The sequence below is a fragment of the Marmota monax genome, unplaced genomic scaffold (assembly GCF_021218885.2).
Source record: "Marmota monax isolate L192 unplaced genomic scaffold, Marmota_monax_Labrador192_F-V1.1 WCK01_AAM20220418_F8-fsc00028, whole genome shotgun sequence".
Taxonomy (NCBI): domain Eukaryota; kingdom Metazoa; phylum Chordata; class Mammalia; order Rodentia; family Sciuridae; genus Marmota; species Marmota monax.
Genome location: NW_026694779.1, coordinates 12,802,255 through 12,821,466, shown reverse-complemented (window position 1 = coordinate 12,821,466; position 19,212 = coordinate 12,802,255). Strand labels below are relative to the sequence as shown.

The following is a 19,212-nucleotide window of genomic DNA, read 5'->3' as shown; positions in this document are numbered from 1 at the left end:
GGGATTTTGCTGAGGCTGGCTTTGAACTCACAATCCTTGGGTCTCCAAAGTGCTGGGATTATAGGTGTGCCCCACTGAGCTGGGCTAAGAATTTGCTCAACTTTCTTTGGGAGGGGATGTCCTGGTGTGCCTCACTAGAAGTTGGTGATGTCAAGATGCCTTTACCAGAGACTTTAACTCATTGTTTTCTACACTTTGGTCACTATAGTTACATTTACAGCTTTATATGACACATCCTATGAATGGAAGTTCTGTTATTCACTTGATGTTTTCTTAAACTGGTTAACTTTCTTTAATTAATATGGAAACAGATAGGGAAAATGTATATTTTTGACCTAAATGGGAGTTTGCTCACCAAAATAAGTTAATGGCAGAAATGAACACAGTGAGTAGAAAAAAAATATGAATGGACAGTGTCCAAGATAATGTACATGGACAGCAGCTGAATGGTGTTAAACTCCCTGAGCCAGAGACCTTTGCTCGGCTAATTAAAAAAGGAGATTGGCAAGTGTTAGACACTGTTATCAACAAACTCAACACTATAGTTAGCCATTATTCTGAACTTAAACTCATGATTGAAAAAAAAATTGAAAATGGATGGTTTCTATGTCCTATTATTTAGAGCTGCATATCTAGGACCTAACTCCTATCATTCTCAATGCTGGTTGTGCTATAAATTTACCTGAGGAATCTTTAAAAAGTACCAGAAAAGCCTAGGCCATATCCCAGGACAATTAAGTCAGAATGAACTGGAAACAGGAGACCCTCTAGGTGACTCTAATGAGCACTTAGGGTGCAAAGCTCATTAAACCTCCTGGAATTTGACGTTCCTAATCTTCATTCCTCTTGGAAACAGAAGGCTTACAATAACCACTCTGATATCCCCCAAGTCTGAAATGCTATAATAAATAAATTAATGAAATAATTATTAGGCTGGGCTGAACATTGCTGGACACAGGCTGACGACAGCACTCCTATACAGAGTGTCCTCCTGGGAGGGAGGCATGAAAACTAGCGTTCGTGAAGCATGCAGTGTGTGTCAGGTTGGGGCCAACTCCCTTGACATTGCCTTGTTTGCTGTGCTATTGTAACTTAGAAATAGTCACCCAAGTCACTCAACAGTGATAAATTTCTATAAATGCATATAGAAACTATTACTCAACCTGTACCACTCTAGGATTTCTGTTGATGGATGTGATGATTCTGGCATATTCCAAGTCAAGGAGCTTATCCTGGAGAGTAAATTAACTCAGGGATCAAATCTCACTGTTTTGTTTTTCCCTATAGTGAATGAACAAAGTGCACTGAAAGCAGATCTGTCCCTTGTAGAATGGTATGGCTGTGTGGAAGAAAGCGTCCATTGATGCATAAGAATAAAAAGCTATTTTCTCATGGCCACATAAACAAATTGTGCTGAGTTCCTTAGGTTTACTTCTGGTACCAATTCATTTTGCTATGTAATCGTTTACCCCCAAATTTAGTGGCTTAAATAAAAAACACTTATTGTGCTCAGGAAACAGCAGGGAGGAGTGGAGCCAGCTCCTTAGTGCTGCATAGCTCCCTGGGGAGGTGTACCTGGGGACTGGCAAGCTCATCCACAAGACTGGCAACTTGGGGTTGGCCGTTGGCTGGGACTTCAGTGGGACTGATGGCTGGGGACCCTGGTTCCTCTTTAGGTGAATCCCTACACACTCTACTTTGGCTTCCTCATAGTCTAGTGGCTCAGTTTCAGAGCCATTGTGCTAATGGAACCAGGTAGAAGAGCATGTGTTTTGGGGAGTTAGCCTCAGAAATCCGATGGCATTGTTCCTGGGGTTCTTTATTAGTCAGGGAAGTCAAAAAGGTCTTCTGGGTTTCAACAGGGGAGGAATGGCTTTATTGCAGGTGGAGAGGTGTTTGTCAAAGTCATGCTATAAGGAGAACTCATTGTATGAAGCATGCTGTGGCCACCATCTTTGGAAAACACAATCTGCCTCACCTCAGGTTCCTTCCACACCTGCCGTACAGCCAGTGCTTGGGACAGCTGACCCACAGGGACCACAGAAACAGGTTTCCATACCTTCCACTACAGCTTTGGGGTCTCTCACATGGAGATCCGAGGGAGAGAAAGTTGTAACTTGTGGGTATGTACTTGCCAAGAGTCACCCTTGTGGGCTGGCCTGAACGGAATGTGCCAAGAACCTAAAATAGGTTAAAAAAAAAAAAGAAAGAAAAGCAAAATCCTAGACTAGACACCCTTTCTTTTATGTCAGAAGCCTGTATATGGACCAGATAAAGGACTCCCAAGGGCTCAAAGAGAATAAAATTATACCCTCTCCCAGGAGAGTTGCTCCCAAAGAGATCACAGTGTTTTCCTTACAATTGCAGTCGATTATATTCCAGCCATTTTCTAGATATTTCAGAAGTATAGATTTTTCATCTCCAAGTCATATTGAAAAAGATAAAATAGGAAAGACTAGGTTTGATATTAAATGTGACTATCAATAGACTTTTTTATGATAAAGAACATGATCTAAAATTTTAAGGTTGGTATAAGAAAAAGGGATTGTAAAATCAGAGTGTTTCTATAATAATAATTTTTTTGTTGTTAAAAACCAACCACTTAAAATTTCTGGTGTTGGAGTCTAAATTTTTAAATCACCCCAACTGATCTATTCATTCTTCACTTGCATGTCTATGTTCTAATCAATTAAATGGGTATAATTAAATATCACATCTTATACAGTACAATGATTTTCTAAATTAGAACATAAAATATAAGCCAGCCTGATTAAAAAATGGGCCAGTCACTCTGACTTCTGGTATCCAGTCACCACATAAGGAATTTAGAAGTTGCCAGTCTGTCTTAACAACAGGTAAAAATCTAAACACACTTAAAAAACTAGTTCTTCTTAGCTACAGCAAGGAAATATGGTCACAGGGCAGACTGTGTCCCTCAACACTGGAGATGTAACTGGGCAGATGCAGAGATCCACATGTAGAAGGCTCCCTGGAAACCTCCACTGGGGTAGGAAACCTGGCTGCTACTGACAACCTGCTGGACGGGCTGAGGGGTCCCCACAACCTCAGCGTTACCTCCAAGTCTATTAAGTCCTTGTAGTAAATACTGGAGAAAAATTCCACATGGTTCTGGCAGAAGCAGGGGAAAAGAACATCCCAGACTGTTCAACTCTCCCTTACAAGGTCTGCCTTCAGGAGCAAGTAGCCAGCTTGGTCTGATCAGAGCCTAACCTACTAGGGGGAGGAAATATCAAACTCCACCTCCTCCAGCCATCCTGTCCCATGTTAAGAGGGTGGGAAATGGAAAATAACAAGAGAAGTTTAGAGTTTAGGGTTGCGGGCTCACTTAAAAGATGGAGCCCTCCCTCCCATATACCTCGTCCATCGGTCTCTTATTAAAAGGCCTATTGACCTCATTGCCATTTCCTAGTACATCATATGTGCCTTTCACCAAAGTCACAGGCACACAAAAAGGCAAAAATCCATCCAAACAACAAAATAAGGTTTGAACAGGCAAAACAATCAGGTTAGGAGTGTTGGTATGATCAGACTAGGAATTGAAAAACACGACAAATACTAAGTGCTCCAGTGGGGAAAAAATAACAACAGGTGAGCACAGGAATTTCCAAGCAAACCAATGGAGATGTCTGGAAAAAATTAGAAAGAAGTAGATGCCAGATGAGATCATCGAGAGAACACAGACAATGACAAGCGCTGGCGAGGATGAGGGGAAAAGCACACTCAGATTGTTGGCGGGTCAGCAAATTAGTGCCATCGATTTGCAAAGTACTATGGAGATTCCTCCAAAGACTAGAAATGGACCACCATGTGGCCCAACTGCTGAGGAATGGAACCACTGTGTGACCCAGCTGCCCTACTCCTTGGTGTTTATCCAAATGATCTCAAATCAGACACTGAAGTGATATAGCCATTTCAAAGTTCACAGTGGCACAATTGACAGTAGCCAAGTTATTGAATCAGCCAGATTAATGGGTCAAAAAAATATGATATATATAGACAATGAAGTTGTATTTAGCCTTGAAGAAGAATGAAATTATGGCATTTCCTGGTAAATGGATGAAAATAGGAACATCATGCTAAGTGAAATAAGCCGGATTCAGAAAGTCAAGGTTTGAATACTTTTCTGTAGGTGTGGAAGCAAGAGCAAAATAAAAGGGGAAAAAAGATGGAGGTGGATCTCATGAAAGCAGAGAGAAGATCAGCAGAGTAGAGGAAGGAGATTGAGGGGGGAAGAAGGAGGAGGGATGGGAAAGGGAGAAAAAGTGGAATGAAACTGACCAAATGATGAAGTGTGCATGTAAGAATACAGCACAGTGAATTCTACTTCTATGTATATCTATAAAGCACCAATTAAAAAACACAAATAAATAACTAGAAGGACCTGTAGAGTGTAGCAAGGGAAATAGGGAGGCAGAAATGGAGGGGCAGAGTAAGTCCTGGGCACTGAAATGGAGCCAATTATATTCCACACATGAATGTTTATGTGGAAATGGTCCCCAATATTATGTGCAACTATAATGCACTAATATAAATATTAAGTAAAAAAGAATCTCCAGAGACTAAAACACTGTAATAGAAGTGGAGAAACCTTTTAATGGGCTCATTAAAGGAGAAACCCAGATGAGCAGGGAACCTCTAAGCCCGAGGACATGACAATAGGAGTTTAAAATCACAAATGGACTGAAAGGAAAGAGAACCATTTCCAAAGACTGTGGCACAATTACCACAGGTGCAAAGTATGGAAATAGCAGAAGGAGAAAAATGTGTGAAGGAACAGAAAAAAAAAAATATGTGTTTGATATGAGAATTTCCTCAAATAAATTTCAGACACCAAATCGCAGATGCTTTGTAAAGGACAGCCCCAAGCAGGACAAATGCAAAAACCCAAACACACCAAAGTATGACTGGGCATATCCCATCCCAATGTTAGAAACCACAAATGGAGAAGAGCGAGTTATCTAAAGCACTGAGAGAGAAGCACTGCTCTTCAGAAGGACTCCTGCAGCTAGTGAAATTATTCTTCAGAAATGAAGGAGCAAAGACTCTTGGGACAGAAAAAAAAAAAAAAGGAGACCTGGGCATGGTGGTGCACGCCTGCAATCCCAGTGGCTCGGGAGGCTGAGGCAGGAGGATTGAGAATTCAAAGCCAACCTCAGCAACTCAGTGAGGCACTACGACTCAGTGAGACCCTGTCTCTAAATAAAATACAAAATAGGGGTGGGGATGTGGCTCAGTGGTTGAGTGCCCTTGGGTTCGATCCCTGGTACCCCCCGCCCCTGAAAAGAAATTGGAGAACAGGGTTTCAGGAGACGGCCCTTGCAGTCTAGGCTAGAAGTCCTTGAGAGGGAAGGAGAAATGTGTATCAGTCAGAATTCTGAATGTACTAAAAGACAGGAAGAGTGCCAGAGAAGGGGTCAGTGGAGGTAATACAAACCCTTATTTTCTTCTTATTATTAATTTATTAACAAATAATACTTTGCTCAAACTGACAGAGACCATGTATTAGATTTGGTGTGTTTATGTATGTGTGTGTGTGTGTGTATGTGTGTGTGCGCGTAGTGGTGCTTATGTGTGCTCCTGCATAAGTAAAATGAATGGCAAGGACACAGAAAAAGAAAGGGAAAATACTAGTTGTTTTTTTTTTAATTATAAGGTACTTGTGTTTTTAGATTTTATTATTAGGTACCTTTATTTATATAAGCACTACCTATGAAATGAACTTGAAAATGACCTCAAAGCACTCTGGAAATGGACTTGGATTAGTTATGTCTGTACATTGCAAACTTTAGGTCTACCACTTAGAAAAAGAATGCAGCATAATTGATATGTTGGTATGGGTCCTAGTCTGCCTGGATTTATTTCTCAAGATCTGAAGGCTAAGAAATTCAAGGTCAGGGTGTCTGGAGAGTGCTTTCTTTCAGATTCTTTGATGGTGCCTCTCTCTATATCCTCCAGTGGTAGAAGAAACCAGGGGTCTCTCTTGGGCAGTAAACTCATCCCACTCAGGAGGGCTCTGGTTCCCGTAATCTCACCACCTCCTCACCTCCCAGACCACCACTGTAGGAGTTAGATGTTTCAACACAAAAATTTCAGAGGAGAAAACAAATATTTGTCCCTTTAGCAACATGTTAAGAAATAAGGAAAAATGAAATCCTAAAGAATGCTCAATTAAGACCATGAAATTAGTATAATGTCTAGAAAACTAAAAAAAAAAAAAGAATGACTAACAAAATAGTGAGAAGTATGGTAGATATTAATTCAGCTATGTGAGTAAGGACTTTGAACAGCATAGTCTAAATGCATTCATTAGAAGACAGAGATTTTCAGAGTAGCTAAAAGCTAGACCCAACTGTATATTCTCTACTAGGAAATATACCTTCAATATAAAGATACATAGAAATTAAAAGGAAATCATGAAATACATGTTGTGTTAATGGTGATGAAAGAATAAAATAGTCACTACAGTAAATTCAGTCAGAGCAGAAGAGAAAAGTCACCAGAAAGCCCAGGGAATGTTATCAGTGCTGACATGGACCACTACCTAATGATAAAGGGCCCAGAGTGTAAGCAGATACAGTAACCCCCAATGTATGTGTGCCTAACAAAAAATATGTAGCAAAAACTGAGAGAATACTTGGGCAAAAGAGATAAATATGGACAGATCCAGCAGGCAGAAGTTCAGAAGGACCTGGGTGAACTACAAAGCAATACCAATTGAATGGATATAATGGCATCTAGATGCTACCTCACCCACCAACAGCAGATAATACCTTCTACTCCAGTTCAAATGTAATATTCACCAGGACAGATCATATCTGGGTCTTCAAATATACCTCACTAATGTTAACAGCATAGAAAACAGACAACATTTGCTTTCAGACTATAATGTTATTCAACTAGAAAGCAATAATGGAAAGATCCCCCCAATTCTTGGAGATTAAATTACACACTTCTACTCAACAAATGGGTCAATGTAAAAAAAATCTCAAGAGAAATTATTTAAAAATATTCTGAACTAAATGCAAAAGAAAATAGAACTTATCAAAATTTGTGGGATGTAGTGAGAACATTGCTTTGAGGGAAATTGATAGCACTGACTGCGTATGTCAGAAAAGAAGAAAGATCTACGATCAATAATGTAAGCTTCCACCTTAGAAAACTAGAAAATGAAGAGCAAATTAAATCCAAAGCAAGCAGAATAAAAGAAACAAACATAAGAGCAAAAACCAGTGAAATTGAAAACAGGAAGTCAGTGGAGAAAATCAACAAAACCAAAAGTTGGTTCTTGGAAAAGATCAATAAAATCAATAAGTCTCTAGCCAGCCTAACTATGAAAAAAAAAAGAAAAGAGGAAATACACAAATTATTACTATCATGTATGAAAGAGAGGCCATCACTAAAAACATCATGGACATAAAAGGATAATAAAATAATATTACAAACAATTCTTGTCTATCAATTTGATACTTTAGATGAAATGGACCAATTCCTTGAAAAATGTGACCTGCCAAAATTTACCCAGGAATAAACAGACAAGCTGAATAGGTCTACATCTATTTACAAAATCAAATCAATAATTAACAATTTTACCAAACTGAAAGTGTCAGGTGCAAATAGGTTCATTGACAAATTTTAACAAACATTTAATTAAGAAAGTGTAGCAATTCTCTACAATCTCTTCCAAAAGATCCAGGAAGAAGACATACTTCCTAACACATTCTAGGAGGTTAGCATTACCCTAATAACAACCAAACATATTAAAATAAAACTACATAACACCAATATTCTTTATGAACTTAGATACAAAATCCCTTAGTAGCAGCAAATCGAATTAAACAATGAATTTAAAGATTGTACACCATAACCAAGTGGACTTTGTGTCAAATACACAAGACTGGTTTAACATTTAAAAATCTACTTATGGGTAATCCATCCAGTAGTGAAATGAAGAGGAAAACAACAGATGTAAACAGAAAAAGCATTTGACAAAAATCTGGCACCTATTCATGATTATAGTCATCAATAAATTAGGGATACAGGAGAATCTCTACACCTTGATAAAGAATATCCACAAACAACCCACAACTTAAAATGCTTTATGACAAAAACTCCAAGTTCTGAGACCAGGAACAAAGCAAGACTGGCTCTTTTTCAACATCATATTGAAAGCCTTAGCTAATAAAATAAGACAAGAAATGGAAATTTAAAAATATACAGACAGGGAAGTAGAAAATGCAAATTTGTTTATGTGATCATCTCTGTATGAGATCTGAAAGAATCTAAAGGAAATCAGAACTAACAAGTAACATAGGAGGTAAGATTGATATTCAAAGTCCAGTTGTTTTCCCAAATACCAGCAATGTACAATTGGGATTTGAAATGAAAACATACTACCATTTACGCCAGCACCCAAAATACTGAAAATACTTATGTTAAAATCTAACAAAATATGTACAAAATCTAGGTGGGAAACTGCAAGTCTGATGGAAGAAACCAAAGAACCTAATAATCTGAGAGAGATTCTATGTTCATGGATAGGAAGACTATACATTTGTGGATAGTTGACATCCTCGTTCTAAAATTCCTATGTCAAGACAAAAACCCAGAACACCCCACTCAATACTGAAGAGAAACAAAGCTGGAACATGGAGACACCCAAATTCAATATTAATATTAAGGCTACAGAAATCAAGAAAGGATGGTCATGGTGAAAACGACAGACAAATCGGCGCAACAGATGAGAGAGCCCAGAAATAACCCACAAATTCAGTCAACTGATATTTGACAAAGGAGCAAATGACAGCCTCTTCACAATATGGTCCTAGAAAAACTGGATGTTCACATGAAAACAGCGAATCCAGACACAGACTCTGTACTCTGCACAAAAATGAAATCAACAGGTGTTGCACTCTTAAATGTAAAATGAAAATCTTATTATAAAAGTCCTAGACTGTCATACAGGGGAGAAACCTAGATGACCCTGGGTATGGTAAAGGTTTTATAGACACAATACCACAAGCCCAATCCATGAAAGAAGCAACCGACAAGCTAGGCTTCACTAAAATGAAAAAAACTTCTGCTCTCTGCATGTCGTCAAAAAATGAGAAGGCAAGTCACAGACTGGGAGAAAGATCTCACCAAAGACACTTCTGATGAAGGACCTGTATACAAAATGTACAAAGAACCCTGAAAACTCAACAATAAGAAAATGAATAATGCAATTAAAAAGTGGACAAAAGACCTAAACAGACATTCCACTAAATATATGCAAATGGCAAGCAAATATATGAGCATATGTGCAACATCCATTCCTCATTAGGGAATTGTGAATTGAAACATCAGTGAAGTATCACTACAATTCAGAAAACTAACACCAAATGCAGGAGAAGGCACATAGTAGCAGGAATCCCCACTCACTGATAATGGGAATGCAAAATGGAACAGCCATTCGGAAGGCATTTTACCTATTCCTTATAAACCTATTCTTATCATAGGATCCAGCATTTGCACTTCTTGGTATTTACCCAAATAAATTGAAAACTTATGTCCTTGCAAGGGAAAGGACGAGTACAGGGGACTGAGATGGAGAAAATTATGTTATATACATTTATGAATATGACAAATGAACCCAACTGTTTTGCATCACTACCATACATTAAAGAACAAAAATAAATCTTAAAAAAAACCCACACATGGATGTTTATAGCTGCTTTATTCAGATTTGCCAAAACTCAGAAGCAATGAAGATATTCTTCAGCAGATGAGTGGATAAATAACCGGGGTACACCTGGAGAATGGGAAATTATTTTGCACTAAGAAGAAATGAGCTGGCAAGCCATGAAGGATGAGGCATGGATGAATCTTAAATGCCTGTAATTAAATGAAGGATGCCAATCTGAAAAGACTAGATAGTACATGATTCCAACTGCATGATGTAGTTGCCAGGGGTTAGAGGGATGAACAGGCAATTTTGTGAGGCAGGAAATGATCAGTACATATTGGAATTGGTGTGTAAATGAAAGATTTCCTGCTGTGCTCCGAAAAGAAAGCTGTCCAATGGATATCTGAAACAGATGAGATGGAAGTCTGATCTACGCAAATGTAAAATTCATTACTTGGTCTTTAGGAAAAACAAAAACACACCAAAAAATTTTACCCCCCCCAAAAAAAAACAAAACAAAATAAATTCCTGTGTAGCTAAGGTTGTTTTAATGCAATAGGTATTTTGCTTTTGTAACTTTTGAAAGTAATTCTCTATTTCTAGATTTTTAAAAATCAGCCACCTTCTATATAATCAGGCAATTGTGTGTGTGTGTGTGTGTGTGTGTGTGCGCGCGCGTGCATGTACATGAGAGTACATATGTGAATCTCTCTCTTTGGGGGGAAAAAGCTATTTTTTCTCCCTTCTGTCTGAAAGAGCAATCTTGCATTTCATTAGAGGTAGTATTAACTGTAGTATTTGGAGGACTCAGTTATAATGCTAAATACTCCCCTAGTATCCAAATCACTAATAAGCAACTGGGGAGATTTTTGATCTCTGAGAAATGAGAAGTTGGCAATAAGGTATTGTTTTTCAACCATCTGTCTAGTAAAACTTTAAAAAGAAAAATCAAGGAAAACCCCTGTGCAGAAAAGAACACGGGGGAGCCACCACTCATGGGAGCAGGAATTGCAGAAGCTTTTCTGGAGAACAATTCAAAGCAGTCCTACCATCCTAACAATAGGAGCTAACCTGCACTGTTCTTAGAACCTTCTATATACCTCCGAATAAAACAGTATTATCTCCTCAGTTTCACAGATGAGAAATCTGAGCCAACAGAATTGATGATCAATAGCATATAGGAGAATGAAATAGCTTCCAAACCTGGCTCTCCACTTTGGTCTCTAACAACGAGTCTAATCTGGCCCGGCAATTCTCTACATGAGTAGACACCCCCAGAACCCCAGAACTATCTACAAGGGTCAATAACCTTCTTTCAAATACTATTAACTATTTTATCCTCATTTCTTATTCTTAAAATCCTCAGAATAATTTAAACTGAAATAAGATTGGTTCATTTACTTAACCTGAGATCAGATTTAAAACCACAGAGAAATCTGAGAAAAATTGAAATCTGACAATATATACCTATTTTGTTTAATCTAAGAATCTTGAAATTTTAATGCTTCTTTCCCTGCTTCTCATTAATCATTTACTTGTAATAAGAAAGTATTGTAGTTTGTTTAGGCCTCATCAACTACTTGTGTAAATAATTAAGCCATATTATTTCTCTTTTGAGGGAAGTTTTTATCCTTCCTATTATGCTTTCTAATGGGTTGTTGTTGATACATAAATAAACTATTACATTTTGCATAGTTACTTTGTACTGAACATGGTAGATGACTGAATTTTGATTAGTTTTTTAAATGTTATAGTTGATACTATTGGGTATGATACTAATATCATTATGTCCTGAAATAATTGTAATACTATTGGGTATGATACTAATATCATTATGTCCTCAAATAATTGTAATTTTGTTTCCTTATTTCAAAGGCTACCTTTTATTTATGTTTATACCTTATTAAATTCATGTAGACATCTCTAAATGACTTTATTCATGACATTTGTAAAAATCCCTGTTTTATTGCTGAGTTAAGTAAAAGTATTTCTACTATTTTCCCTTAAAGATAATTTTGAAATAGAGAGAAATAATCTTCTTATACCTATTTTAATATGAACTTAAAGCTCAGTAATGGTTATTAATTGTACTGAATATCTGATAAGAAAATCATGAACTATTTTATGAGATTTATCAATATAGACACATGTATATTTCCTGGGACAACTAGTAGCTTATGAAGGCTTGTTCCTTTAATATAATGTTTTTCTGAACTAGTAAAATTTCACTTAGGTTTTCATAATATATTCATGGAATTTTTTACATTTACTGATTTATTTACTATTTTCCCAGGATATGCCTTCAAGAATATGCTAGCCTTACAAAGTAAATGGGAAAAAAATTTAACTTTAACTTTTTATGTTGTCAAAAAGTACATAATATAAACATTTGTCTGTTTCTTTAAAAGTTAAAAAAAATCAGTAAAATTGTCTAGCTCTAGTGAATATGTAATTTTAATTTTTTAATTTTTTTATTTACATATGACAGCGGAATGCATTACAATTTATATTACACATATAGGGCACAATTGTTCATATCTCTGGCTGTATACAAAGTATATTCACACTAATTCATGTCTTCATATATGCACTTTGGATAATGATGTCCATCTCATTCCACCATCATTTTTAACCCCATACCTTTTCCCTTCCCCTCCCATCCCTCTGCTCTATCTAGAGTTCATCTATTCCTCCCCTGCTCCCCCTCCCTATCCCACCATGAATCAGTCTCTTTATATTAGAGAGAACATTCAGCATTTGTTTTTTGGGGATTGGCTAATTTAGCATTATCTTCTCTAAATCCATCCATTTACCTGCAAATGCCATGATTTTATTCTCTTTTATTGCTGAGTGATATTCCATAGTGTATATATGCCACATTTTTTTTTTATCCATTCGTCTACTGAAGGACATCTAGGTTGGTTCCACAGTTTAGCTATTGTGAATTGTGCTGCTATAAACATTGATGTGGCTGTATCCCTGTAGTATGCTGTTTCTAAGTCCTTTGGGTATAGACTGAGGAGAGGGATAACTGGGTCAAATGGTGGTTCCATTACCAGTATTTATAAATGTGGATTCAAACTAAAAAGTTTCTTCTCAGCAAAAGAAACAATTTGTGAAATGAATAGAGAGCCTACATCTTGGGAGCAAATCTTTACCCCTTGCACATCAGACAGAGCACTAATCTCTAGGGTATATAAAGAACTAAAAAAGCTAAACACCCCCAAACCATTCAATCAATGAATGGGCCAAGGACCTGAACACACAACTCTCAGAATATGATATACAATCAATCAACTAATATATGAAAAAAATGCTCATCATCTCTAGCAATTAGAGAAATACAAATCAAAACTACTCCAAGGTTTCATCTCACTCTAGTCAAAATGGCAGCTTTTAGAACACAAAGAACAATAAGTGTTGGTGAGGATGTGGGGGAAAATGTACACTTATACACTGCTGGTGGGACTGCAAACTGGTGCAGCTACTCTGGAAAGCAATTTGGAGATTATAATTTTAATTTTTAATAAACATTTATATTTTGATAATTTATATTTTCCCAGAAATTCTCCAACTAATTGGATTGTTACATATAAAACTTAAACAGAAAATCCTCTGATCTAATGTTTCTTTCTTGTCTGTTATATTCTCTTTCTCACACCTAACTTCACTATTTTTCTTTGATATTTCCAAGATGTTATCTTGTGCTTTTTGAGATCATATCAATTCCATCTCCTTTCCATGCATTTGTTTCTTAATTTCTGTTACTTAAATTTTACAAAGGTATAAAAAATGAAAATTAATGTACATTGTCCTTTGGAAGGAAAAATTGTTCATGTGTATCTGTTGTTTCAATTAATGGTAGCATCAAATTGTCCTTTTATAACATTGGGCCAATTGATCTTCTGGTGTTTGAAAGAAAAGCTCTCAAAATGTACACAAGAATATTGTCTCTCATTATTTCTTCCCTTTGATCTTATCTACTTTAATGGTATATTATTTATGGCATTGTGGTTTCTGATTATTATAACTTCATGGTATGGAAAAAAATTTTCAAAATACATTTATTCTCTTTCTGCCCTTTAGGTTTGCCATGAATTATTCTTTGTTTGAAATTAGCATTTGTTTCTCTCTTTTGTTGCATTTGCCTGATAAATATTTGCACATCTCTTCATTTACAGTTTTCCCTTGATAGTCTGATTTTTATTGTAACTCTGCTGTTTTTATGGGTCTTAGTATAATACGTTACACAGTGCTTGGTTTGTCTCTTGCTTATCTTGTTGTAAATTCAAATTTATTTTATAGGGTTTCCACTGGGGGTGGATATGGACCATTCATCTTAATAAATACCGTACATGAGAAACATAGTCCTGGGAAAACAACTGTACTCAAAGCAGGGACTGAGTCTCTGCATGTGTGGTTGAGAAAATGCTGATAGGGAACCAAGCATCAAGTGTTTTTACATTTGCTGTTTCTGACTGGAATTGGGGAACCCTGATCTTCACCCCCAGAAGCAGTATGGGAGGTAATGTGCTTTGTGGAAGTGTCTGTAACATGAATAATAACAGCATTTCTGGTAAATCCAATTTTGTGGGCTGATTACTGGGAACATTTTCTTAACGATCTTTCTAGATCAGCTAACACCTTTAACTTGGACAAGATATAAAACTTACAGTATGACTAAGGGATATATTTAAAAACTCAAAGTGCCACAAAAGTGCCACAGATGCATATTTAAAATCTACAAGTGATCTTTTACCTGGTTTTGTATAGTAAAGAATGGCTGGTTTTAAAATTTAAGTTCTTGCACACAAACAGTTCAAGCCAAAGTGACCACATTGTATTATCACACACCATTTATCATCTTCAAAGATATTCCTCTCTACAACTTAGAGCTAGAAAATACTTCAAGCATCAAGCTTATGGGTAGCTGCTATAACTGGAGTGAGACTGTGTTGCCTGTGGAAATCAATCAAATTGAAGTGAGCCTGTTAAGTGAATGGCGGATTGTCACTGCTAAAATTCTTACTACTTCCAGTGACTTCTTTCCACACACATTCTAATTCATCACAGATCCAATCCCACAAGTGTTGGGAAAAGCACACAGCGTGGATTCTGCCATTCTTCATTGCTAAAGCACCTACACAATCCAAGGATTCTCAGAGCATACACAGTGAACTCCTCATGTGTTTGGGTTTGAATGCTTTTATCCACAGTGAGCTCCTTTCACAAAAAGAATCTTATACCTAGAATTTAGCTGATTAAGCACATCAAAAATATCTTTGAATATCCCTAAATTCAGACTTCAATTGCCAGGTCCCAGGTATTTAGATACCAGCCAATGATGTTCTTCTATTTCTCTTAAACTTTGGACAATTATTTCCCTTTTCCTACTTGTGGAAAATAAGCTGTATTTAAAGTAGGAAAAGAAAGATGTTACATAGGTGTAAATAACGGAATCTCTTTTTCTCCCCCCACCACCTGCAGACTGAGTGCATACGATGGCTGGTTAAATATAGGATATTACCATATCCATATTGCTTGACCTGAGTCTCTTATTCCACTTTGCAAATGGCAGACCAACTGCACATGTGCTAATATATACATTCTCTGCATAGAGAATGCTATAGGGACATATGTAGATATTGGCAAACAGGAGAGAAAAAACATTCCAGAGACCAGTGTGTACCCGATCTCAGAAAGGAGAGAGCAAGGCAAATACAAACACTAATGTGAAAAGAGATCAGATAATAAGGAACATAGACTCAGGAGATCCGCTCACCCACAGGCATCTTTGAGTAGGCAACAGTGCTGTAGAACTCTGGTGCCTCTGAACACAAATCCCACTTCTTGAATCACCCACACCAAACCTTTAAAGACATGCTTAGCACACAGTCCTGCTTAAGTGGAAGCCTTTGGCTGCTGATTTAATTAAAGGACTTCAGCATGTCCCATGGGCACAGGCTGAAGCACTTCTTTGGACCTAGACTTCTCCTTTGTGCCAATTTTCTATAGATACTTGGTTTAATAAGCTTTTCTGAATATATAATTCTGACCTTGCAGAAACCTGTGACTAGTACTGTCAAACTCCTTTGGCACAAAGCACAAATACATCTGGTCTAAATTATTGGAGCTTTCTGAATTTATGAATTTTTTCCCTAAAAGATATCTGCTTCCAAAAATGAATAAGTAATGAATACCTAGTATAGTCCCAAAGACAACTGACTGAATTGGTTCAAAATGGGGGATTTTCTATAACCTAAACCACCCCTCCATTTCAAAAACTTGGCTCTTACTATCCACCTGTCTGGGTAACTTCTTCACTCAATAGCTTCTTTGATCACATTTTACTATTTTGGAAAACAAGGAATATATCTATGAACATACTGGGAAATAAAGGCAAGCAGACTATCTAGGGATTAATGTGCACGCTGCAATGAATACAGAATCAGAGGGCGAGAGCTGTTATATAATTCCCTTCTCATGCAATAGAAAACAGATTTACTTAATTGCTTGTGCTTAAGGGCAATGTCATCTTGCATGGCTTACTGTTTTATACTGATGGGAGAATATTAAGTTACTAATGGCACAAGTCTATAAAAAAAAATCATAGGCCATGAACTAGCATGTTAGAGAAGGAACAGAATTGGCAAGCAATGGCACTAATTTATGAAATTCCACGTTTCGGATGCTTGACTCTTCACAGAGATGATTTTATGCTTTCTGCGAAGCCCATCAGTGCCATGTAAATCAGGAGAGTTAAATTACATTATCAACCCCAATGTTCTTAACTACAAGTTCCTCTTCTAGAGAGCAACTATCGAGTTCAGCCTTTGAGCCTCTCTTTGTGGCTGTGGGGTGCATGTTACAGACAAACTGCTTTGGATATTCAGTCTTGCAATACATATTTATTCAGCATTAAACAAGACAGAGAGTGCCATATTGGATGGAATATTATCAACAGCTTAGAATCCAGCTGATAAATCTAAAGCATAATCATCTACATTATATGGCAAAGGTAATTAATATTTCAAACTGAATTTTTTAAAAAAGAATTAGCTATTGATGGACCCAATACCTTTATTTTATTTATTTATTTTTATGCAGTGCTGAAGATCAAACCCAGGGCCTCACATGTGCCAGGCAAGGGCTCCACCAATGAGCCACACCCTTGGCCCCTCAAACTGAATTCTTGTTTTAAGAATTAAGTTGGGAGAACAGCTGGGCTAGAGAAGAAGCCTTTCCCACCCTGAGTAAAGGACCCTCAGGGGAGTGACATGTGAACTTTTACCCCTCCCACACCTTCCATCCAGGAAGGAGAAATTGCAAAAGACTCTACGGAGCAGCAAGTCAGTTGAAAATATTGGCACAAGCCTTTTCCTATTGTGATAAAAGAAACCAGTCACAATTTTTAAAAGAGGGAGGCACTTAAACTTATAGTAAAAGAAAGGCTAAGGGACTATACCAATTAAGAATGTTCTCCAAAGCTTTGATTCACTGAGAACAATTAGAAAACTAATACTTATAAAACCAAATAAAGCAAAAAAAAAAAAAAAATAGAAAACAGAAATGGTACTGAAATTGAACATAATTCTAGGTAGATGTCTAATATCTCAGTTTTCCATTTTCTTTTAAAAATTTTCTCTTTTTCATACTGATATCCTGGAATTGCCTTAGCAAAACCCTAAAGTGGATGGCTTAAAGCAACAGATGTATGTCGCCTCATGGTTGTGGCAGCCAGAGGTCTGAAATGTGGGTGCTGGTATGGCCCTGCTCCCTCCAGAACCTGTAATTCTGATTTCTTCCTTGCCTGTTCTGGCTTCTGGTGCCCCAGGTACTTCTGGGTCTGTGCAGCATAACTATACTTCTGACTCCTCCATGGTCTCATGACCTTCTTTCCCCCGTGTGTCTGCATCTCTCTGTGCCTCTGTCTAAAAAGAGCCTTCTTTTTATAAGGACACCAGTTACTCGGAAGACCTCAGATTGATTTTACTAAATTATTTTTGCAATAACCTCTTATTTCCAAATAAGGGTCATATTATGAGGCATTGGGCATTGGGAGTTTAAAACATATGAGAGAGGACACCCTCAAATTTCTAGCACCATCCTTAAAACTGTGTAAGATCCTGATACGTTAATATACCTGTATAGGCATATACATATATTTAATAAGGTGTTGCCACATGAATGTATTTGAATTGACCCTGATATGTTTTTCTGCTTCAGTGGATGCCTACACGGTAAATGTATAAGGACAAACCCAGGCTTGACATCTCCATACAGTAGGAAGTTTCCGAGTCAAGGCACTAGGATGGCAGGTTGGCTGGCCCTGCTATCCTAAAGTTACACACATGCAGCCAGTCGATGGTCAGCCTTGGAGGCTCACCAACACTGAGCCATTATCCAAGTGTCAATTTTTCCTTGAGATCTGTGACTTTTATTCATTTATTTATTTTTAACATGGAACCCTCACCAATGGGGAGGCACAATGGAATGGAACCCTGAAGAAGACACACAGATCTGGGCTTGAAGTTCCACCAGTAACCAGATAAGGGACTCTAACAAAGTTTTTGTACTTTTCAAGTCCTCAATTTGTACACCTGTACAATGAAGGGTCTTATGCTGTTGTCCAGAACAGCTACCAGGAACACTGGGGCGAGGCACTCAGATGAAATATTTATCAAATGTAACTTACCCCCAGTCCATCATAATATGACCTGTTCGAAGTAAACACCTGTGTGAGAGTAATTTCCATGTCCTGGGATACTAACCACAACCTCTCATGAAGAATAGCATTTAGTATAAGTGCGACATGCATCAGTTTTAATTAAAATTACAGGTTGAAGTAAATGTGCTCAATTTCTGGTAATTACACAAACAAAATTAGATCAAAACAGAATTGAGACACCAGATTCACTCATTTCATATGCATTTCTAGGGCATTACCTATGGGCCTGATGGTTTTTTTAAAAGGCCACATGTTATAGACTTGAGCAATAGAAAAAGGATGACAAAAATGTCATGACTTACCCCACTGACTTTCTCAAAGTGAGATCCATCTTTCTTAAAATCTGTGAGGGCCCCGTTGAAATACCAGGTGAACATAATGTCTAATAGCGGATCGTGTTGTGCCTGGCAGGGCAAAATGACGCTTTCACCCACAGAAACGTCCATGTTAGATGGTGCCAGCGTTATCCTAGTTGGTTCTATTGGGGAGATAATTCATAAGTAAAACTTTAGCATTTCTGTTGTGATGAAAGCAATTTGTACAGGTAAATTCTTCATCCACCTTAGAGTGTGTGTGCTTTTATATGCTTAGTATACACACACATCTATGCAATGAAAAGTCTCCATGGTTAAAATAGATGTTTTAATGCAGTCCTATAATACATTTCACGGGATCCACCAAATCTTGTGAAAATAATTAGCATATCTGAGTTTACAGGTTATAAAAGTTTAAGATGAAAGTCATCAGTAAGCAAGAGTTATAATAAGACTGAAAAATCCATTTCAACTTAGTTTTATGGTTT

At 37.3% G+C, this 19,212-nt stretch overlaps 1 protein-coding gene across 5 annotated transcripts in view; it reads right to left on the bottom strand.

Moving 5' to 3' along the window:
* Positions 1 to 19,212, bottom strand: part of Cntn3 (contactin 3) — a 332,030-nt gene that overhangs the window by 44,701 nt on the left and 268,117 nt on the right. For all 5 annotated transcript variants that reach the window (XM_046425549.2, XM_058573015.1, XM_058573014.1 and 2 more), the window contains one exon: positions 18,713 to 18,888. In XM_046425549.2, the coding sequence (XP_046281505.1) occupies positions 18,713 to 18,888 (176 nt within the window). The remainder of the gene's footprint in view (positions 1 to 18,712; positions 18,889 to 19,212) is intronic.